Raw genomic sequence first — 25,411 nt, 5'->3', positions numbered from 1 at the left:
CCCAATATGGATTGAGCTTAATCAGATTATGTCTTCACCTTGGTTCTGTTCATCTGCAACAAATTCATCCCCAAAACTGTGTATGAATTCAGGAGTTCATATAGCAAGTAGGTTAGAATTGGATAAGGTTCCCTCTCAGTCAGAAATAGAAGCCAAGAAATGAGCACAGTGATTAAATTTAGAAGAGAGCAGGAGGGAGGCACTTCCTACTTCATGCATTTGATACATCTTAATGTCTTGGCATATTTGAAAATAACCAAATTATGAGTCTTGGAATGGGAGAGGATACAGCTATTACAAAATATGATGTCAAAAAATCATATTCACTAAATTTGATGTAACAAACTAAGTAGACAAAAAAGGAAAAGTTTAAAATTTCAAGGTCAGAGATTATGGCATAAATGACATAACCTCAAAATAAATAATCAGACTAATTGTAAGTAAATAGGGCATATATTAGGTTTATCATTTTTAAGTACAAGAACTTCAAATTTTATACATCTGAAATCCCTTTCATATAATTATTAGGTATGGTTAAATCATACTAATAGCAGTACTCATCCAATCTTTACCTTCTTGAGTGGTTATTTACAGATTATGTAAAGTGCTGCTAATGTTACTATTGTAAAAATCATCTCGAGGATTTGAGAATACCTTTATTAAAAATCTGTTCCAACACATAGAGCAGGTGAACATGTACGTGAACTAGAATGCTTCTTTTTAAAAAAATCTACTGACATTTATTATGTGAAGCGGTTGCTGTGGATGGCAGAATAGGATACAGGTGCCCTGCAGGCGGTGTCTCCAGTGGTTGCAAGACATTCATGATGGGAGCTTGGAGCCTTGTTCACCATCTGAAGGCCAATCTAGTCCCTTAATAACTGAGCATTTCTCCAGCCCTGAGAATATTTCTTTTAAAAGCAATCTCCATGGTGATCCTGCCATATGGCTTTTTATGTTTACCCCAAAGCATGACTAGTACTATATACAACTAGTCCTCCTGAATTGCATAATTTTTTACAATTAGAACTATGTTATGTATATTTTTGTAGTTAGATGTTAGGTGCACAAATTTGATTTATTTTATTCTAGTAGTGAGCATTATTCAATTTATAAGAAATGCTTGGATTTTTTTTCTTTTGGTATACAAAGCTTCATTGTGGAAATTTATTTTAGGTTATCTAATTAGATTTCTCATGAACAAAGTTGTACAGTGTAGTCAAATTTTGCTTGTAACTGTAGGTCCAGAAACAATGGAGGTAAGTAACCACAGACTGAAACTTTGAAAATTTTAGGTCCTTTCTCTCTTAGTTGACTTTTTTTCTGGCATTTTGTTGAACTGATGTAAAGCTTATGTACCTTTAACCACTTCGAAGTTATAGGGTATAAGTTTTCCTCTAGATTCTACAACATTGTATTTCCAGTTCAAACGAGGGCTTTTCTTGCTCATATTATGACCATTCTAATTATATGCTTTTACATAATAATACTGTGTCAAGAATCCTAAAATTTTACAGGGTTTTGAGGCAAGTTAGTCTTAGAATTTGAATTAATTGACACTATAATCTGTCAATTGTATTTTACTTCATGCCAAACCTGGCTATTATGATTTCATACTTATTCTCATATGAAGTCTTAATAATTAAAACTTAGTTCTCTTTTACAATAAATATGTTTGTTACACACAGTCTTAAGCATTGCATTAAATATACCAAGCAACAATGCAGTTCTCAGCTTGATTGGGCCTATTGAACTGTTAAGATAGATTGATGGGGTATGGAACTGATGATGGGTAGATGCCCAATCACTAGGGAGATGATAGCAGGAATATTGATTGCATAAGCGTTGGAAATCAGAAACAGCAAGAGGTCAAGGTGCCATTTTCAAAAGGTTAAGCCACGTTCTATGATCTTAACATGTATTGGAAGGCCGTTCAATGCAACATCCTTATCCATAATGAAACAATGCCTTCTAATGTGCAGGGATTTTCGGGATACAACTGATTTTTTAGTTTTTCATTCTTTTTCTTGAGTCACCACTGATGGTGGGGTAGACTTTTCAGTGATATAGTTGTATTCATACAAACTCCTGTAAGTAATCTAATTAAACTCACTGGTTCAGTGCTGTGGAATAATCCTTCTGTACACTGTGTGAATATATGTCACTATAATTGGTTTAATAAACAAGCTCCCTGGCCTATTGCTGGACAGAAGGAGGTTAGGCAGAGAAAGCCAAACTCAGAATGCTGGGAGGAAGAAGGGTGGAGTCAAAAAAGATGCCAACAGATACAGAGGGAGCAACATAGGAGCGTGCTTTGTTAATAAAGGTACTGCCATGTGGCAGAGAGTAAATAAGGAATATGGGTTGATTTAAAATGTAAGAGTTAGTTAGTAATGAGCTTGAGCTATTGTCCAATCATTCATATTTCAGATAAGCCTCAGTGTTGTAATTTGGGAAGTGACTGCTGGGTATTTGTGAACTGGCAGGTAGGAGAAAAACTCTTCCTGCAGTTCATCAAAACAGACTTGTGTGAAACTATTTCATTGGTCTGTGGTCAGTGTGCCATACTGGGTGAGCAAACATTTTCAAATATCCCAGGAAATGTCAAGGAGAACATTGATGATGTTAGTAAAATTTTAATGGAATTTATAGAAAGTGTGTTAGTAAACTAAGTGATGTTCTATGAAGAAATAGCACCTATACTCTTTTCAAATTCTTTGCCTTCTGACCTTCTAGATGAAGAACAATATGGTTATCATGAAGTGATGATTATAGCAGTAATGTCTTGTGTATAGATATAAAAGAGTACATAATCCTTACTTCTTAAGTATCTCAAATGGGAATATAAGAGGAGAGAGTTAAAAATGGAATTGTTCTTTTAATCTATAAATATGATGCAACTCTTTTACCCACTAGAGTATGAAGGGCTTCCAAATGGCTAAGCTGAAACTCCTTGATTATTACAGAAGAGTTACCATTATTTGTTTTTAAAAGATACATTTGACATGCACATCTCATAAGAACACTGCATGAAAAATATAATGAAGTGCACCAAATAAGGCTAAATATTAATTAAAAGTAATTGCTTAATATTTTCAAGTATTTAAAAAGGTGAATTCTATAGGTTAACATAAAAGTAAACAAAAGCAAAATGGTTAAATTTTAAGTATTCTATAAAATTTAATATTGGACATGTAAATTGTAAAATTGTTTTGTAGTATCTTTAATGGTGATATTAGCAATTTTAGATATATATATATGTACATATATAAACAGAGAAGCAAGAAATCTTATTACTTAACATAAAGTCTTTGTTCACTTGAAAATGATGATTCACACTCATGCATACATATTTTTACATGTTATATATGCTATATGTTTATTGTATAAATTACTTGTGGGATGAATGAATAAATAACATTATTAAAAATAGCTTGTGCCATTAAATGGCTTCCTTTAATTTCATTTGTATGCTTAAGAGGATAAATGAGCTGACGTCAAATTATTATGCCATTGTGATACTTTTGTGATTTTGCTACTATGCTTTCGGGGCTCATTTTTGCTGCTAAAGCTACACATTATAGAAATACAAAATATGAACTGAATACTATATCAAATATCATCTACAGCAACCTATGGTTATAAGTTAACATTTCTCAAAGTTGACATTTAGATGTTCTCAGGGGACTGCTCCACAATATTCAAGTTTATTTCAGAAAATGAATCTCAGAAAACTCAGCTTCCTCTGGGAAACAGTAATCTACTTATAAGGCTATTCATCTTTTTATCTACTCATACGTCAGAAATAAGACAAAGTTGCTGAAACTGCCAAGCTTTACCACTACAGTTCCATTTCTTCAATAATACAGGACAAATATAAAAAAAGGTATATTTTATTATGTCTCTACATATTCTAAATGAGCACTCACTAAATATAGATGATATTGTCTCTGACCCAAATTGTGTGCAATATCACTATTATCTCACTTTATATGCTATGATGCCCAGATATTATTTTAATTCTACTCATGTACACTTTCACTAAAATTTATTCTTTGAATAAGTAGACTAATATTCTTAAATAATGTTTTTGAGAACTGTGTTCTATGAAAACTCTATTAAAATGAAAATTTAGTTAGTGGAGAAACTGAGTCGGTGTCTCATTAATCATTCAGAGAATTATAACTTTGCCACTCTGCTAATGGACACAGCTCTGTTGATCTCAACTGACGAATGCTTAGTCGAGTGTTAGGGTGGGGTTTCTTGCCAAATCAGCAGGAATTATGATGGGACAGTGTTGTTCATTTTACAAAATACAAAATGCTGATATTACATTATGTTAAGTTAAAGTAATCAATGTTAAACATATCCCAAATTAGATACACAAGTCTGCAAGTAGTAACTATGCAAGCATTAGAGCAATCCATAATGTTAAAATCCTTGACTTTTCCTTTTCTATTTTAGAGTCATCAAATAAACCCTGAGTATAACTTGTTTACACATTTGTTCTGTCGTACAACCTAAGTAAAAAATGAGAACATTAAATGTTTAAAATAATTGTAATATTTCTAAAGAAGAAAGATCAACATGTTTTCCCCTTTTAATACCTTCTATAAAACATGTGTTTTTAATTTTATTTATTTTTATGAGTGTGGGAATCGGGGCTGGAGAGATGGCTCAGTGGTTAAGAGCATTGCCTGTTCTTCCAAAGGTCCTGAGTTCAATTCCCAGCAACCACATGGTGGCTCACAACCATCTGTAATGAGGTCTGGTGCCCTCTTCTGGCATTCAGGCATACACACAGACAGAATATTGTACACATAATAAATAAATATTAAAAAAATGAGTGTGGGAATCACTGTAAGTGTGTACCCCATGTCTATGTGTCTCCACAGAGGTGAGCAGAGGAATCTGGATCTACATGTTGTTGTGAACTATAAAGCATGGGTTCTGGGTGCTGAGGTCTGGTTCTCTGAAAGAGAAGTACATGCTTTCACCTATTGAGCCATCATCTCCCTTTCTTTCCATTCTTACATTTTATGTTGTAAGGCTGCATCATCTTTCTTTCAAAGAATCACTAATTACCATTATGTTCTGGTAATTGGGGGTAATGACTAATATACATCATAATTATATTTTGAATAACTTCTGTTTTAGATAGAAGGAATACAGTCATTCATTTTGTATGCTTGTACGTGTTTCCTGAGAAACTTGAAATTCACTGCTAATTCTTTTTTTGTCAGTACCCAACCAACTAACAAATAAGTGAAAGCTGCCATGGATAAAGGATAGAGCTTCAATAAATAAACAGAAAGCAAGAAAACAAAACAAAAAAAGAAACCATCCAAATATCTCTGCACCTTCAGGAGGGAAGATACCAACGTAAAGCTATAGGCTCATTAGCTGGCTAAGATGTCATGACCAAAAAAGACATTGTTTTAAAATCATGTTTTCAGCTGGCACCTTGATATGGTTGCTGCAATGATGATATACAATGGTAGCTGAAGCAGCTCCGGATGCACACACTCTGATGCCATAAAACCTGGGGGCAGGGGTCAAGCAAAGACACAAAAGGAAACTGAAGTTTCCAAGACCCATAAATACAGTAAGCATGAGACATAATTCATGTTCCAGTTAGAACAGAAAAGGCAAAATAAATAATGTACTGACCCTAAAGAATCAAAGGAATAACAAAACAGCACTTTCGATTTTATAGATGTGTGGTTTGCTCTGCTTATGAACTATTGAAATGAACTATATGTCTAGGGTAACATTTTCAAGTTACAAGGAAATATGATCTTTTTCTAAGCTCTTTCTTGAAGTTCTTGGTCTTTGATGATCTAAGTCTCCTTTAGCATATATAATTGCATTTACATGAATATACTAAAATTAAGAAAATGATCTATTTTGACTTTATGTTTACAAAATATAAAACATAAAGTTTTATATTTTCCTGGCTATACAAACATGCCATGGTCTTTATGATCAGATAAAATGGCCTCATTCTTATAATTATATGGATACAACTTTCGAATAATACATATTATGACTGAACATTATTTCCTTTAGGTCATGCTCTGGATATTTTTAAATGAAGGAAAGCTGTAAGTGTGAAATATGTGAAAATTAGATTCAAGTGGTTTATTGAAGGATTAGTTTATACCTTTGTCTATAGTCAAAATCCAGAATTCTAAAACTGTAAATTATTTATGATTCTTCATTTATGATGTTAACATGTAATTGTTTGACCAATTTATGGACATCCCTTAAGGACTAACTATATTTAGAGAATAATGATAAAATATACTTCCCTCTACTTTGTAAGTAAAACCTATTTTATTAGTACTGATAAAGTTCAAGCAAATTTAAAAGGTTCACTCTGAAATTAATAAACTGAAAACTTGGTGTTATATCAATTTGACCTCAGAGGGAGGATCAGAAAGATTGAAGAACTATTTCAGAGTGGAGTTTCCTTCTCACTGCTTCTCTAACAGATATGACATTAAAAAGAATTTCCTGCACTGCACAGACGCCCTAAGACACGCTTCTACTATAAATGACAGGTGGAAGATTAGAAATGATGCTGAACTGAGTTTTACATTTCCCATGCCTCTTGGCCTTTGGCACCGTAGAGAAATGACATTCAAAATTTTCTGTACTGCTTTTCCACAGTAGCTGGCAAAATCCTGTTCTAACTTTGCCCTGACAATCTGTCAGAGCAGAATTAGTTCACAATCTTCTTACCTCTCCTTGGGATGCACAATTGATAGTATGACGTTAAGAAAAGTTTGCTTCATGACATATTAATAAAAGTACTGTAATTAAAATTTAAATGATACAAAACAATTATTGTTTATTCCCTGGGTGTTCTACTTTATAGATGTGTTACTTTCCCAATTTAACCCATATTGGCATTCTATCACAGTTTATGAAATGACATGACAATGTGATACCATATAAAACATATTTCCTCATTCAAAAGCAAGTTTGAAATTGTGAAATATTATTAAACAAAAAGCTTATTGTAGGACCATGGTAATTTAGGTGAAGACACTTATAAAGACAACATTTCAAAAGTCTTTAATGGACTATACATAAAATAAATGATATAAAATATGGTAGGATTTATATCATGTCTGAAGTGATTACCACAGTTAGAAGTCTTCACTTCAACTGTGGAAATGTATTCACCGGGGAGCAGAGTGAGAAAGGCACAGATATAAAAATCTCAGGTGAAAGAAAATTATAATAAGCTCGAGATGGTGTAGAGATAATTCATATATTCATTGTGCCAATTTTAGAACATATTGAAAAAAACTGGACAGGAAAATGATACATGAGTGACAAAGCTTGGAAGTTAGTCTCTTCTACTGTGAGACAAAAGAAGCCATGTGTAAACCATATGGCTACGATTAGAAGGCATCTCAGCCACCTGGAGAACACCGGGTATTTACTGACCACTTTAAAATCGATTGATTCTCTTTTGAACAATGATTAGGTGTTTAACAATCGCCAGTGTCTTCATACGATTTTATTTAAAATATTCATCTGAATTATTTTACTGACTGATACGTTAAAAACTGGCATCACTAGGTTTCAGACTATAGGTCTAAGATAACATATTCATCATCGGTTCAGAACAATGGTCAAGAGCTATACTATTGCCTAAATATTTAAATGTTCCTTAAAGGTTTGTGGACTGAATATTTCAGCTTCCAAGTCTGTGCCACTACTAGGCAGTGGGAGAAAATCCACACTAAGTATTTGAAGTCTATGAAGGATGTTAGTTCTTGGAACATAAGCCCTTGACAGTGATTTGGAAACTGTCCTGTTTCCTGGCTACTGTGAGGTGGACTCTCCTCCTGCCTTTCCCATAGTTCTATACTGTGATACCATATCAAGTCAAGTACTAAAACCACGGAGCCACGAGCCTAAATTATCCAATGCTATTTATAAACTGGTTAGTATTGGCATTTTATTATAATACATAAATCCAGGATTCCATGTTGAAGGTAGTATAATTTGATTTAAGGAAATTTGACATGAAATCACATTTTCCTAACCTTGTAGCCATTATATAAAAATTTTCAGGAAAAGTCTAGTAATGGAAAAAAAAAGACTGGTAATGAATACTTCTCTACCATGAAATGATAATTCTCAAATTAGAAGAGTCAAACAGTTATAAATATAAATGTTAATTTTGGAACTCTGTAGACCTTTCCAAAAGCATAACGGTAATTTTACACACACACAAATTCATACGCACATGAACATATGCACACACACACAAGACACTAAAAATTTCAGGAGATAATCTAAGAAAACACAAGTTACTACTTATCAAGTTACTGAAATGATTTATTCCTAAAACTGTTCCATTGAAATTCAGATGCATAAATACAGTGCACACTGGATAGGCATCTCCTTTATAACATCAACATTCAAGTAATTTTATATGTGCTCAAATAAGTTTCGATGCCTAAGCCTAAAATTATCAGAATAAATCCATACATTTTAAATCTAATAATTAAAAAAATACTTTAGAGATTTCAGATTTGGTTACCAAATACAAGACAAACCGTCTGTAAGTTTCACTTTTTTTTTTATAATAACTGTGAACAATATGGGGAGGATTTATCTATATAACTAAGGCTCAAGTGATAATAATCTGACAAAGGAGTCTATCCTTATAGGTAGTTATACTTATAAAAGCAAACTTTTCTCAGGTTGATTAATTACTATTTATTATGAAATACTCTGGAATAGTGGATTGTATATAAAGCTGTAAATGAATTTGTAGCACTTACCTCTCTTAACATTTCTTCCTGTGTTTGTGGATTTATCGGATGGACATGGGCAACGCCCTTCACATCTGGTAGAAATCTGCTTTCCTAAGACACATGCCTGATATTCTAGTTTGCACTGTGTAAATAAAAAGGAAACACAATATTACTCAAATACATTTAGGCTTAATTATGGCAATAGAAAGTCAGAGATACCTAGGCATATTAGTTATATATGTAATTTCAAAGTGTTTTCATTTATATCTATATTGCTAGGGGACATCCTACACACTCTTTATAACTAATTTTGATATGGATAAGGCAGTGCTATAACTACTCAGGGTGTCATTTTGTTAGAAGCCACAGCCCAGAATACAACAGCTCAGAAATCATAGATCATTCATATTCTGTTTTACAGAACTTTAAATTACAAATGGACAGAAGAATAATATAGAAACTGAAAGTACATCGCCTACACTGTCCTTCAGATATGTTCCTGTTTTGTTTCAGTCATTTGAGTATGTATGGCATATCTCTCTTACTTGACTCTCTTATTGGGGTACAAGCTTGATTGTCTCTTCAGTTATCAACTTGCACACCCAAGTGACACATTAAGAAATCATAGAAAAATTGCATTTATAAGTTGTCAAACATGAAATAATTGTATCATTACTTTTAATTTTGTACAAATCAAATGTACATACAAAGATCAATATAGCATAGATCTTGTATTCATTCTTAGAATATGATATACTTGCCTTCATTTTATGTGTATATATATATATATTGTGAATACATGCACAAACCATATATGTGTATATATCCTTTAAAATCGTATGTAAAGTTTGTAAGTGAAGTGTGTCTAACTCTCAGATTTTAATAAATATGAGGTACTTCTGTAACTTTATAACACAAGACTTTCTATTAAATCCAGAGATCAATTCATAAACAGTATAAGGCTATTTTCTCAAATCTTCTTCTCCAAACCCTCTATAAAATAATTAGGATAGTACCATTTTCCCCAGAAGTTCAGGAATATGCCCGAGTCTCTTACCTAATCCCTGAGATATTATGAGCCAGAGTTTCTGCAGAGTAGTTAACAGAATCTATCAGAATTAAAGGGAACAACTAAAATATTACAAAACAAGGGATTTTATATTTCAGTGTAGTTTTGGTTTGGCCTGAATTGATTTTTCTAAAAATGTGACACATTATAAAATGTTAGACATTATTATCTTAAAATCCTTAAGATCATATTTTATAACTGAATATTTGATATGATGAAAATATTTTAATCTAAATCCATATTGTAAGAGGTGATGATTACCTTCCTACACAAAAGGACTGTTTCTGATAATTCTGATGTAACGTGCTTTAGAAGTTACCTTCATAATTTGCTCAGAGAAAATTATTTCCAAATTAAATGAGGTAGACGTTCTGGCTCCAATGTGAAAGGCACAGGACGGTAATTTAATTCAGCTTACATCAGGAAGCAAAACACTCACACAGTGACTAATCATATCACTAACATCCTCCAATACTTTAATGTTTTCTTGTTGAAAAAAATCTTTATAGACAACAGAATCCTTAACTGTCTCTGAAACAAATTACTAAACTGTGGCCACTTTTGTACAAATTTGCAATTCAGAAATGTTTCCTTCACCGGAACAAAATTTTCAAAACTGATCCAGGGATTTAATAACTGTAAAAATTATTTTTTATGAAAAATCCCAATGAATTTTAAAACTGTAACATGCTCAATATCTGAAGTAGAGATATGTAATTAATTACAAATGTTTTAATGAGAGTCAAATTAGTTATTTTAATATTTTACTGTAACTTCTGTCAACTTATTACTTTAGCATTCCTTCAACTTGATATGAATTTTTTATTCATTACACGGTTTACAAAATGTTTACGATTAATGTTGAGTGACTAATTGACAAACGTAGAAATCTGTACTAAAAATTAATTTCAGAATTTTTATTTATTGTTGCTTTATTCAAAAATGTCTTATTTCACATTCATGTCTGGTTTAAAAGTGGTTAATTTTTTTAAATTTATTTATTTATTAAAGATTTCTGTCTCTTCCCCACTGCCGTCTCCCCTTTCCCTCCCCCTCCCCCAATCAAGTCCCCCTCCCTCGTCAGCCCAAAAAGCAATCAGGGTTCTCTGCCCTGTGGGAAGTCCAAGGACCACCCACCTCCATCCAGGTCTAGTAAGGTGAGCATCCACGAAACTGCCTAGGCTCCCACGAAACCAATAGGTCCAGTAGAATCAAAAACCCGTTGCCATTGTTCTTGAGGTCTCAGTAGTCCTCCTTGTCCGCTATGTTCAGCGAGACCAGTTTTGACCCAGGCTTTTTCAGACCCAGGCCAGCTGGCCTTGGTGAGTTCCTGATAGAACATCCCCATTGTCTCAGTGTATGGGTGCACCCCTCGCGGTCCTGAGTTCCTTGCTTGTGCTCTCTCTCCTTCTGCTCCTGATTTGGACCTTGAGATTTCAGTCCGGTGCTCCAATGTGGGTCTCTGTCTCTGTCTCCTTTCATCGCCTGATGAAGTTTAATATTCAGGAGGATGCCTATATGATTTTCTTTGGGTTCTCCTTCTTATTTAGCTTCTCTAAGAACCCGAATTATAGGTTCAATGTCCTTTATTTATGGCTAGAAACCAAATATGAGTGAGAACATCCCATGTTCCTCTTTTTGGGTCTGGCTTACCTCACTCAGGATGGTGTTTTCTATTTCCATCCATTTGCCTGCAAACTTCAAGAAGTCCTTGTTTTTTACTGCTGAGTAGTACTCTAATATGTATATATTCCATACTTTCTTCATCCATTCTTCAATTGAAGGGCATCTAGGTTGTTTCCAGGTTCTGGCTATTACAAACAATGCTGCTATAAACATAGTAGAGCATATACTTTTGTTGTGTGATAAGGCCTCTCTTGGGTATATTCCCAAGAGTGGTATTGCTGGGTCCATGGGTAGGTTGATCCCAAATTTCCTGAGAAACCTCCACACTGCTTTCCAGAGTGGTTGCACAAGTTTGCATTCCCACCAGCAATGGATGAGTGTACCCCTTTCTCCACAACCTCTCCAGCAAAGGCTATCATTGGTGTTTTTGATTTTTGCCATTCTGACAGGTGTAAGATGGTATCTTAAAGTTGTCTTGATTTGCATTTCCCTGATCGCTAAGGAAGTTGAGCATGACCTTAGGTGTCTTTTGGCCATTTGAACTTCTTCTGTTGAGAGATCTCTGTTCAACTCAGTGCCCCATTTTATAATTGGGTTGATTAGCCTTTTACGGTCTAGTTTCTTGAGTTCTTTATATATTTTGGAGATCAGACCTTTGTCAGTTGTGGGGTTGGTGAAGATCTTCTCCCAGTCAGTGGGTTGCCTTTCTGTCTTAGCAACAGTGTCCTTTGCTTTACAGAAGCTTCTCAGTCTCAGGAGGTCCCATTTATTCAATGAGGCCCTTACTGTCTGTGCTGCTGGGGTTATACGTAGGAAGTGGTCTCCTGTGCCCACGTGTTGTAGAGTACTTCCCACTTTCTCTTCAATCAGGTTCAGTGTGTTTGGACTGATATTGAGGTCTTTCACCCACTTGGACTTGAGTTTTGTGCATGGTGATAGATATGGGTCTATTTTCATTCTTCTACAGATTGACATCCAGTTTTGCCAGCACAATTTGTTGAAGATGCTCTCTTTTTTCCATTGTATACTTTTAGCTCCTTTATCGAAAATCAGGTGTTCATATGTTTGTGGGTTAAAGTCAGGGTCTTCTATTCGATTCCATTGGTCGACTTCTCTGTTTTTATGCCAATACCAAGCTGTTTTCAATACTGTAGCTCTGTAATAGAGTTTGAAGTCAGGGATGGTAATGCCTCCAGACGTTCCTTTATTGTATAAGATTGTTTTGGCTATCCTGGGTTTTTTGTTTTTCCATATAAAGTTGATTATTGTCTTCTCCAGATCTGTGAAGAATTTTGATGGGATTTTGATGGGGATTGCATTGAATCTATAGATTGCTTTTGGTAGAATTGCCATTTTTACTATGTTGATCCTCCCAATCCAAGAGCAAGGGAGGTCCTTCCATTTTCTGGTGTCCTCCTCTATTTCTTTCTTCAAAGACTTGAAGTTCTTGTCAAATAGATCTTTCACTTCCTTGGTCAGGGTTACCCCAAGATATTTTATGCTCTTTGTGGCTATCGTGAAAGGTGATGCTTCTGTGATTTCCCTCTCTGTTTCCTTATCCTTAGTGTATAGGAAGGCAACTGATTTTTTGGAGTTGATCTTGTATCCAGCCACGCTACTAAAGGTGTTTATCAGCTGTAGGAGTTCTTTGGTAGAATTTTTGGGGTCGCTTATGTATACTATCATGTCATCTGCAAATAACGAAAGCTTAACTTCTTCCTTTCCAATACGAATCCCCTTGATCCCCTTATGTTGTCTTATTGCTATTGCTAGAACTTCAAGCACTATATTGAAGAGGTATGGAGAGAGTGGACATCCTTGTCTTGTTCCTGATTTTAGTGGGATGGCTTTGAGTTTTTCTCCATTTAATTTAATGTTAGCTGTCGGTTTGCTGTAGATAGCTTTTATTATATTTAGGTATGACCCTTGTATCCCTATTCTCTCCAAGACCTTTATCATAAAGGGGTGTTGAATTTTGTCGAATGCTTTTTCCGCATCTAATGAAATGATCATATGGTTTTTTTCTTTCAGTCTATTTATATGGTGGATTACATTGATAGATTTGCGTATGTTGAACCAGCCCTGCATCTCTGGGATGAAGCCTACTTGATCATAATGGATAATTTTTCTGATGTGTTCTTGAATTCGGTTTGCCAGTATTTTATTGAGAATTTTTGCGTCGATATTCATGAGTGAGATAGGCCTGTAATTCTCTTTCTTGGTTGGGTCTTTGTGTGGTTTTGGTATCAGGGTAACTGTAGCTTCATAAAAGGAATTTGGCAATGACTTTTCTGTTTCTATATTGTGAAATACGTTAAGGAGTATAGGTATTAGCTCTTCTTGGAAGTTCTGGTAGAATTCTGCGTTGAACCCATCTGGTCCTGGGCTTTTTTTGGAAGGGAGATTTTTGATAACAGTTTCTAGTTCTTCGCGACTAACAGGTCTATTTAGATCATTCACCTGGTCTTGGTTTAGCTTTGGTATATGGTACTTATCTAAAAAAATGTCCATTTCTTTTGCATTTTCCAGTTTTGTGGCATACAGGCTTTTATAGTAAGATCTAATGATTCTTTGAATTTCCTCTGTGTCTGTGGTTATGTCCCCCGTTTCATTTCTGATTTTATTTATTTGCGTGTTCTCTCTCTGTTGTTTAGTTAGTTTGGATAGGGGTTTGTCGATCTTGTGGTTAATTTTAAGAGTGAATTTTGTGTGTTTTCATGTAATGTGGTGGATGGGCAGTAAAATAAAAGTACTGTTTTTTTTTTAATACTATTTATTTCATTCCAACTAAGGTTTAGGAAATATTGAGAAAAAGGAGATGGTAGAATATAAGAAGCATATAAAAGGAAGAAAACTGTGAAGTGCCATCGTCTGGGGATGACACAGTACTTAAAAGTAAATGACTTTTCTGAGCAGGAGTTGGTCTGCCAGCAGCCAGGAAGAGATGGCAGAGGGCTTCACTGAACTTTACACTTCCCTGTTGATACATTTGCCACTAATATCATTTTGGGGGGTAAGGGTCATATTTTTAGTTATGCCCCACTGGAGAGTTGAATAGGCCCTAAAAGAGATATTTAAAAACACGGTCACAAATAGGACCCCAAGTGTAAGCTCAGTGAGCCACAAAACAACAATATGATCCATAGACAGGAGATGGTGTTAAAAATAGTTAAACTACACAAGAGTGTAGGGTCAGAAATAATCAGGAAGGATACATGAAGCTGTGAAAATAAATACAATTCATAAATATGTTTATTATGAATGTGAATTATATATTTTCTGGAGAAAAATACTAATCCATTTTTATGTTGGTAGGCACTATAAATATAATGCATAATAATATTAAGTTTCATATAAATGTTATTGTAAATAACACATATTAGCAAAGTTTCTTAGTGATAATCTCCATTATACAATCAAAAGTTCTCTTTAAATTTTATATAATTAGCTGAAATTATCTTTGCAAAATACTTCCTCATAAATGAAACATTTTCTCCTTAAAATGATCCAACAAAATGACTTTTTCTCTACACATTACTGGAAAGAACAACAAAATCAGATCTATATGTAATATACTCTGTGGATAGCGGACCTTATAACTTCACTTAACCAAGAAAGCACTTAAGGTTAATATTATTAGATTAATTTTGTGGGAAAAGTAAGCTCTGGCTGTGCTTTTTTTCAATTTGTCATAGCTTAAATAAAGAACATTAGAATATTGAAAATTTCTCTTTCAAATATTATCTCTATCCACTGATTGCATTTTTCATTAACAATGCTTAATTTCTTAATTAGCAAAGGGCTGAAATATACAGCAAGGTATAAGTGAGCCAAAGTACCACAAAAAGGGCATTCTTGCTAATCCATAAATAGACATAATGCAAATCTTGTAGAAAAAGACGTGCTTGATGCATTTCTGATTACAAATCTGCATCGTGAGTTTTTAAACATGATTCAAGAATCATGTTGTGTGAGGAAATTTCTGAGTGCTTGTGAGAAAACAAGACTTGAGTCTTGTGGCCTCAATTTCTTCTAAACACAGAATGTTTTTCTGTTCTTGTATTCCTCCCAGGTCTAGCTGATAGGACAGCACTTACTTCAGCTGTTCCTATTCATATACCTCTATGGAAAAACATATTTTTTCTATGTGAGGTTTGTCTTCTCGGTTGTTTACTTCATTCAAAGGACCCTCCTTAACCCTCAGAATATAAGATGTCTGATCTTCTGAATAAAGTTTTGTATTGCATGAGAGTTTAGCCTACCTCATTTTCAGGCCACTCTCTCTCAGCTTCACCGCCAACTAGAGTAACAACCCTGGGAATGTTTAAGCTATGACAAATTGAAAGAAAAAAAAAGCACAGCCAGAGCAGGTTTCTAATACTAGTCATAGGATGGTTATCTTACAGTCATTTGTCAAGGAAGTAGAAAACATAATCAGATATGCAGTATCCAAGAGACCCCTTTTGCCAGGGTCAAGTCACGCCTATTCAAAATGAGATCTACAAAAGGGACATAGCAGATGGCTTAGGGTATAAGTTCTACATGAGGATACCTTCTCTTCAATGACCTGGGAATAGATGGGGACACTTCTAACCAAGGGTGAGTGAAGTGCTTTTGGCATCCACAACGTAGTGACACAAAAATCTGCTAATCACAACTAGGATGAACAGAAGAACATCCATTTCTTCTCATCCCAGCACACAAACATGGGTGTGCTCCAACAACAAATACTTTTTTGCTTTAAATCTCAACACAGTCAAAACTACAAATTCTCATAGTCAGATTGATGACTATCTTGAATATCACCATAGAACCTTCGTCTGACGACAGATGGAGATAGAGACAGAGACCCACATGAGAGTACTGGACTGAGCTCCCAAGGTCCAGATGAAGAGCAAAAGGAGGGAGAATATGCCCAAGGAAGTCAGGATCCACCCACTGAGACGGTGTGCCTGAACTAATGGGAGCTTACCAAAGCAAGCTGGACTGGGACTGATGGAGCATGGGATCAAACTGGACCCTCTGAATGTGGGTGACAATTGGGGCAGACTGAGAAGCCAATAATAATGGAACTGGTATTTATCCCTACTGCATGTACTGGCTTTTAGGATCCTAGTCTATTTGGATGCATACCTTCCTAAGCCTGGATGGGGGGGGGGCTTGGACTTCCCAAAGGGCAGTGTACCCTGCCCCTCTTAGGACTGGAGGGGAAGGGAGGGAGGAGGAGTGGGGGAACTGGAGGGTGTGGAAATTTTGATTCCTATTATTTATAAAGTAATAAAAAACCCAAAACTACCAATTCTTGGTAGGCATTGGTCTATCAAAAGATAAACTTTCAAGTTCCTGTCCTTATTTCCCCCAGAAAATTGTTATTGAGTGTTCACTAAAGTGACCTTTTTCAAGTCAAAATATTGTTGCAAACACGTTATTTTAACTATTCATAAAAACCAAGAAATTAAAGTCAGTTGAAACAGCAAAATCTACAGTAGAAAGTGGCCTTTTTTGAATGAGCCCATACTGTTCATCACAGAGTATGTTAGGCAGTTTCTGTGCAGTGTTCTGTGGTCCTTGAAATGAGATAGGCATATTTTCACAAACAGTCCTAGTTTCAGTCCTAGTTGTAGCTGAATGACTCATGTAACTGGTCCAAAATATTTTCCTTCTACTTTATTCAATATAACAGGAATTAGCATCCAAGAAGTTGCTAACTAACAGATGAAGTGATGGTGAACATTTGAAGTATATGTAGGAATACTATTTGTTTTAAAGAAATGAAGTTAAAAATATTCAGGAAAATTGATAGATATAGAATGTATATTGAGTTTACATAGTTTGAGAAAGAAAAACTGTTTCTCTCTCATCTGTGGAATCTAGCCAGCAGACATACATATGCAAACAAATGTCCAAGTGAGTATATTATAACATGAGGGAAAGAACAGGAAAAGTTAAAGGAAAAGGGTTTGGGGAAGGAATGGATGCAGTAATGAACATGACTTTTGAAAGTGGTTATAAAGACAAGGTATTTGATTCATGCAGGATTTTCATCATTCTAGTAACAAGTAGATCTTTCATTGACATAATTATCAATAAAGAACAGCTGCAATTATCTTTTCCTTACTGAAACCATAGCATTTTATTATAGTAAAAGAAGAAATTGGGAAGAATGAAAAAACAGAAATCACTTTTGGTCTCAATTTTTCTTGAACTGATATATTTCTCTAGTAAACCCAGTACCAACACTATAAACACAGTGAGAACAAACATGTAGGCTTTCTCTCTCTTAGCTGGGACTAACTTTCAAAAAAAAAAAAAAAAAAAAAAAAAAACAAAAAAAAAACACCTCTACTTATTCCTATAATCTTCAGTCTGCTATTTCCTGTGAAAGACAAAGGGAAGAAACTAAGAACAGATACAACTTTAAATCCATTTATCCAGCTGGGACATACAATTCACACAGAAATGTCACAACCATGATATCACCAGTCAGAAGTGGAATATAGAAACAAACACAGTATAACCATGTTCATCATAGTGGAAATTGAATTATCATTCTCTATATGTGGCACCCTCTTGAAAGAATAACACATTATTTTAAGAAACTTTTCCTGTTCTCACTAAAAGCTTGATTTAGGGAAATTTATTTGTACATTGCAATTGTTTATTATATTCCATCCTTATTAAAGCTAGTGACCCACACCAAGTGAGTACGTGTTCTCAAATCCAGTACCGAAGGATAGAGTGTACAAATTTGCTTCAAACTGCGATGGCACTCATTTGCTACCACACAACACCAGAATCCTTGGATATTGGGATTTAAAAACTGGTCAAGACTAATTAGCTACAAAAAGTGCAGGTGGGCTTGTAGAAAGCTGCCTAGGGTGAACTTAGTCTCTGAACGTGGAGGGAAGCCTTCTGATGATATCACTTTAAATGAAGCTTAGGTCATTTGGGCACTGAAGAGAGTATGATAATGTGTCCTCATTTAGACATTTTATTTATTCTTTCATAGGCATTAACCAAAGACTTTGACTTGACATATAGCCAACTAGCTTTCTAATAGTTTCCATTTTTGAGGCTCCAAAGAGCAAAATAAATTTTGAGCACCAAATGTTTGTTGACAACTTTTTCATATAATGTTGCTTCTCTATTTGAGTAGCTTATTTTGATCCATTTATTATGTGATTTGAGATTAAAATGCCCTCTTTGGGATGTGGTAGCTTTTGAGATTCAATGATACTATACCTTTTATCAACAAATATTCTCAGTAATAGAATTATCAAAAAGATACTTCATGAGCCTTCTATTTTATCTACAGGAATGTGGTATATAATACATTGGCATAATCTCTTAGAAATTGGGTTCTAAAGGATTTATGACTCCACAACTCTCACCACATGGTTCACAAAATTCAGTAAGGCAATCTGGATGGACTTTCAATCCTGTTCTGCAAGAGTAGTGTACATTCTGAGATGTTCCTAGGTATAAAAGTCTATATAAGGCTATCTGTCTGTCTGTCTGTCTATGTGTGTGTGTGTGTGTACACACATATATTAGGGGTGTGTGAGTGTGTGTGTGTGTGTGTGTGCAAAATTTACTACAGCTTGGAAAAGCAAAACAATTCAGACATGTTGCCCTCAAGTTGGTTATATGGTTAAGTGTTTTAACAACTAGACAATAATCCGGTGGATCATATGTAATTCTTGGTGAATATATCACATATTTACACATTCAGAGTCTTTTGTCACTTTCCAAAAAGCAATGCCAGGCGGATGGGGTTGTTGTAAACTATGATTAGCACTTATACCTTTAGCAGCTACAGTGTTATAAACTCAGTTCTTCATCTCACCTACGTGCACTCCCCAGAGGGTTGTCCACGTAGACCTAAGATGGGAACACGATTGGACTCACTTTAACATAAGGCCCCTGTCTTTCCTAGGTTGAACATTGATGAACAGTATACGTGGATTTGTTGTTTCCTAGATTTGAAGGAATGAGGAATTTCAGCTCCTTCCGTTAAGGAGATCTAGTTGTTTTGTGGTGATAGAAGAGTGACAGGTGTTCCTTAAGTCTGAGGAAATTGAAGGAAGAATGGGTATTAATGGTTTTCTGTCTTTCCAAGTATCTTCTGTGTTTCCCACTCCTGGTGAAGATAGCCTTATAAGGCCATATAATAGGGTTTCAAGTGTCTTACCCATACATATCTCGCTCACCTTTCATGATTTACCTAATTTTACAATGAAATTCGGCTGGGGTCAGGCCCTAAGTCACAACACAATTATATCTTTCTCTTTTCTACTGTGAATCCTTTTGGTGGCTAGTAGATCGCCACTGCTCTTTTGCTTGGAAAAGTCAAACAGTTCAGTAGATGGTTCTTACGCTGTCACTCTAAACACAAGTAAAAGGGTCGAGTGTTCTAACAGGATTTAAAAACCTATCATCTTATAGCCTGGAAGGCCACATGTCCTTCTCTGTCAACATGAATTATTTACAGGCTCCATTTGTAACATCTCCCCATTTCTAACTGTTCTGCCTATTCAGTGTTTTCCATGTGCACTGATAGATCCTCCTTGAAGGAAAACCAAGCAATGATAATCTTTGCTACTTTGTACAAATAAATATCATTTGTACACCAGATATGTGGTCTGTAAGACCCACAGAGGCTTTATGAAATGCTAACTCTAAATCAGATAGGCCTCACACTTCTGAGGGCATCTGTTAAAAGAGATATACCCTTGGATACCCAGGTGGAAAACACCAGGTACCATATGGGAATCCCTTGTTGAAAGTTCCTTCCTTGACAGAAGACAATCATTTAAAACACTTGATACAAGTTTGTCACTGACATTAGACAAATGATTAGTGATACTGATGGAGGAAGATCATTGGTTAATTAATAAAGAAACTGCTTGGTCCTGATAGGTTAGAACATAAGTGGGTGGAGTAAACAGAACAGAATGCTGGGAGGAAGTGGAAGTGAGGTAAGATGCCTCAGACAGAGCCATGCTGGTCATCACTGGGGCAGACGTGATGAAGCTCCAATCCAGGATGGATGTAGGCTAGAATCTTCCCGGTAAGTGCACCTCGGTGCTACACACATTAATAGAAATGGGCCAGGCAGTGTTTAAATGAATACAGTTTGTGTGTTGTTATTTCGGGGTATAAGCTAGCCAGGCGGCCAGGAGCTGGGCTGTGGGAAGAGGCCCACAGCTTATACTACATGATACCACACTGCTTTTGGAAGGAAGGCTTTTGGTCAGTTTTGATGTACTGTTCAGTTTTGATGAAAACTTTGGATGGCATAATTGTCCTAAATATTTCATTTTCTACAGTACATGTTAGGATTGATGTAATGTTTGTGACTGTCTACATATTGATAAACTCATCATGCCATGTCAAGTAGAAAAATCAAATGAAAATTATTGAAAAACCTACTCAGGCTTCTAAAGTAAGTTTTGATGGTTTATAGAATTTGTTTAGGTTGTTGAATCTGTTAATTTAGAGAACTATAGGAAAATGTTTAATTTACTCCTGTAGTGTATTTTAATCAAATCCTTTTGTGATTTTTCTACTATTATTCATGTTACTATAAGTCTATACAGCTAATTTTCAGTTATAAAGTAAAATTTCAATGTAAGAAAATTTTCCTATGTAATTTTAACGCTCACATTCTTATAATAATATTATCTTTATTTATCAGGTATTGCATAATTATAAATCATGCTTAAATAAAATTGTAACATATATGTTCTATGTCAAATACATTTTATCTACAGCAACATTATATCTTACTAGTCCTGCTGCTATCATCTGTGACCTTATTATATAACTTGCTATATCTATGTTTCAGATTATTTTTGAAGAAAAAATTTAATATGTGTTATATACCTTGTAACATTCTTATAAAAACCAATTATTGCATATGAACTTGACACATTAATTTTATACTAGCCTTTCAATTTAGACCACTAATTACTATAAATCAGGCATCTTAATATTCTTTTGTTTACATGCATGCACTATGTGTCTTTGCAAAGAAAATAATTTTTTCCTAACAAGCTGTCAGTGCATTGATTTTGAGCTTCCTAAAGACATTGTGAGTGTATCAACTGGAATAATGCTGGCCAACAAGTTACAATGCCATGTGTATCAGCTGTCTTTTAACTTGAACTAACAGTTTGCTGTCTAAAATGTATATTTTTGATGAATTGCATCATAGTTGGCACTTTCAAATTTATCATATAGCCTGCCATTGTTGCAGCATTTTTCTTTATGACTGAGGAATAATTGATCTTAAAAAGAGATAATTCATGTGGAATCCACACACAATAAATGTGCTAGCCTCATGTTCCTAGGATAGCACTTGAGCTAACTATATAAGCTTGTACTTGGCTCTAATTTCAGAATTTGTTGCTTCTAAGTTTTAGGATTAAGGTTTAGTTAACACTACTTCTGAAAAATGTTTAATTTTGTTTTATGAAATGAATTTAAAAACAAGTTAGATTATTACCTGATATTATTGTTCCATTAATTTGGCATGCAGTAGTAAGGCTATCAGCTTTAATTTCTTCTCATAGCAACTCAAATAACTATTGTGCTTATAATAATAGGAAGTAAGTATAAATTCTACCATGTTATAAAATGTTAAGAATTTGTTAAAAATGATTTCTTTTAATCTGTTTGTGGGTATTTATAAAACAAAGCTATTCAATTGGAAATGCAATGGTTTCATTAAGTAAGGAACGCTATGTAAGGATATAACATGCATTATGTAAGAAACACTGTAATTGCTAGTATTACTCTTTAATACGTTGATGAACATTATATAAAATATAGCATTAGTCTAGTCAATGGTGGCTGTTGAATACCAATTTAATGTTATTCTATTCTAAGATAGTTTAATTTTTCTCCTTTACACATAAAAATCATGTAAGTAAATTTCTATAAAATGCTAAAAGATATTAAGCATTTTTCTCTAAATTGTGGCTCACATAAGTATGCAGAGGCAGCACTGTGCTGTAAGACTAAACCAGACTGAGAAGTCCAGGAAAAGTAAATAAAGAGATAAAAATCAAAGCAAATGAAGAATTTAATCTATCTATCTATCTATCTATCTATCTATCTATCTATCTATCTAAATAGAGGTTAATTACACACGTGGAAAAGTGTGAGATCTATGAAACATTAGTAGATGCAGCACCTGAAATTTCCATTCAATATGGTGTAACTCTTAGCGGAAATAGGAGGTTTTTTAAATCAATGGCAAAATGCCTCAGATTCATTCCAGATAATTTATTACAACATTTTGCTATCTAAATTAATTAAAGTATATGATATCATACAAAAATCACTGGGGAGAGATTCTTATAACATGAGAAGTAGAAAAAGACAAGATCTCCTAAGTAAACTGGGAGAATGAGGACCATGGGAGAGAGTTGAATGGAAGGGGAGAGGCAGGGAGGGAAGCAGAGAACTTAAGAACAGACAGGAGAACCAATGGAATCGAATAGAAGACCTAGATATTATTCCACACACCTTTGAACACCTGATTTTTGTCAAAAAAGCAAAATGTATCAAATGGAAAAAATGAAAGCATATTTAACATGTGCTGCTGGCAAAACTGGATATCAACATACAGAAGAATAAAAATAGACACATATCTATCACCACGCACAAACGTCCAAATGGATCAAAGACCAAAACATAAAGCAGGCCATACTAAACTTATAGAAGAGAAAGTGGGAAATACACTTGAATGCATTGGCACAGGAGACCACTTCCTAAATATAACCCCAGAAGCACAGACACTGAGAGAAAAAAATAACAAATGGTACCTCCTGAAACTGAAAAGCTTCTGTAAAGCAAAGGATATGGTCAACAAGACAAAACAACAGCCTAGATAATGGGAAAAGATCTTCACTAATCCCACATCAGACAGAGGTCTGATCTCCAAAATATACAAAGAACTCAAGAAATTGGTCATCAAAATAACAAATAATCCAATAATAATGGAGTTCCTTTTGAAACAAATAAAGTGATTGTTATTTACATGTGTTTGCCACTCTTGTCCCCTACCCCCCACCTCTGCCATGAACCTTTCTCTCTCACCAATCCTTATCCTGCATTCATGCAAGTTTGTTTGATGTGATGGTAGCTTGTTTTTGTTGTCTTTTGTTTTTGGTTTGTTGGCTTGTTGTTTTTACTTTTGATTTGAATAGTTAGTTACAAAATCAAGCTGAGTTTGAATAAAAATGTTCAAGGAGGAACAGCATATATGCCTTTCTGACTTTTGTTCTTAACAAACAGTCTCAACTAAAACAAAGAAAAATTGCTAAGGAAGATAAAATTAAATATCAACATATTACCTAAAACTTATAATTGTTAGCTATCACAAATTTTCTATAATCAGAGTTCAGTGTACATATACAATAATGAGAACTAATAACTACTAAAAGGAATAACATATCTCAGTTAAGGAAAAAAATGAAAGAAAGCATAAATCACGTGGTTTTAAAATTGGCATTATTGTTTTGTTTTGTTTTGTTTTTTTGCAACAAATTTCTCTGTAACTTTGGAGCCTGTCCTCAAACTTACTCTGCAGGCCAGGCTGGTCTCAAACTCACAGAGATCCACCTGCCACTGCCTCCCATGTGCTGGGATTAAAGGCATGCACCACCACTGCCTTTATTGATATTTATAGTAAATTGATATTTATAGTAAAATATTGTCACATGAAAACATACAACAAATTCTTTTTTAATGTTAATATTATATAAATATTCATATACATAATCATACATATATGAAGAAATTCCATAACATTTCTCAACGATACCTATATACAAATTTACCTGGTGAGTCTATAAATGTCTATTTACAGGGTCTCATCCCCACCACCTTCAGTAGCATATCTGCAGTAGAAGCTGGGAGTTACTGGATGAAATAGACAAACATTACAGTTTCCATCTATACAGATGCACATACACACACACACTCACACACTCATACACACAATTTTATAAATAATGTCTGTTTCTGAGGGATTCACCACTTCTTAGTTCAATTTTCAGGTATTGTATTACTAAATACAATAGAAAAAAGCTTAAATTCATCCATTGCTGTCTTCACAGGCCTTTTTTTTTCTTTATGCCATGCTCAATTCTAAAACATCTGTATTGTTTTATTGTTTTATTCTCAAAGCAAATGTAATGCACAATTTATATAAACTGATGGATTTACCATTCATGGTCTAATAAAGCTGTAGTATTGGAGAATAATTCCTAGTTCACACTGAAGATTGAGAGCAAAAATCACATTAGGCTTTGCCTGAAGTATGGAGCAGAGACCTTCATCTTTTTTTATCAATTTCAAGAATGATTCCCTCTCTGTTTAGTTTGAATGAAGTGATATTTTGATTTTGTTTGGCATTGCTTAATTTGAAAGAATTCAGAAACCATTAGCTTTCTTATTAGGAGAGGAAAGATTAACTACGCTTCTACAGAGGCCAATTATTTCAGATAATAAAACGGAGGCAGTGTTATGGGAGTATATTTTATGAAAATCACATATGCTTCATACATTTTTTAGTAAAACTACATTTGAATTGTTCTAATCTCTCCCTACAGGTTTTATTTTATTTTTGTATGTGCAAGTTTAAAATGTTTTGTTGATGACTTTGTTAAAGTTCCAGTCTTCAGTGTTTGAATTCCAATATTATAATTTTGATTAATGTGACAATATTATAATTAATAAAAATGATCACTTTTTAAAAAGCATCCTACATTTTTAAATGTTTTAATTATTTTCATTGTATGAGAGTTTTGCCTGAGTGTTTATCTGTGGATCATTGTGCCTAGTAACTGTGGAGACTAGACAATAGCATCGGATACCATGCATTGGTTATACAGAAGTTATGGGTGATTGTACCCTGCCATGTGGC

At 34.4% G+C, this 25,411-nt stretch overlaps 1 protein-coding gene across 1 annotated transcript in view; it reads right to left on the bottom strand.

Annotated features, from left to right (window-relative positions):
• The window catches only part of Spock3 (SPARC (osteonectin), cwcv and kazal like domains proteoglycan 3), a 220,951-nt gene that overhangs the window by 84,400 nt on the left and 111,140 nt on the right, over positions 1-25,411 (bottom strand). The window contains exon 4 of the mRNA XM_050138629.1: positions 8,808-8,922. Within this exon, the coding sequence (XP_049994586.1) occupies positions 8,808-8,922 (115 nt within the window). The remainder of the gene's footprint in view (positions 1-8,807; positions 8,923-25,411) is intronic.

This window comes from Alexandromys fortis, unplaced genomic scaffold (genome assembly GCF_014885135.2).
Source record: "Alexandromys fortis isolate MF-2015 unplaced genomic scaffold, M_Fortis_MF-2015_v1.1 scaffold_11, whole genome shotgun sequence".
NCBI lineage: Eukaryota > Metazoa > Chordata > Mammalia > Rodentia > Cricetidae > Alexandromys > Alexandromys fortis.
Note: the sequence above shows the minus strand (reverse complement) of the source record. Positions and strands in the feature narration are given on the sequence as shown.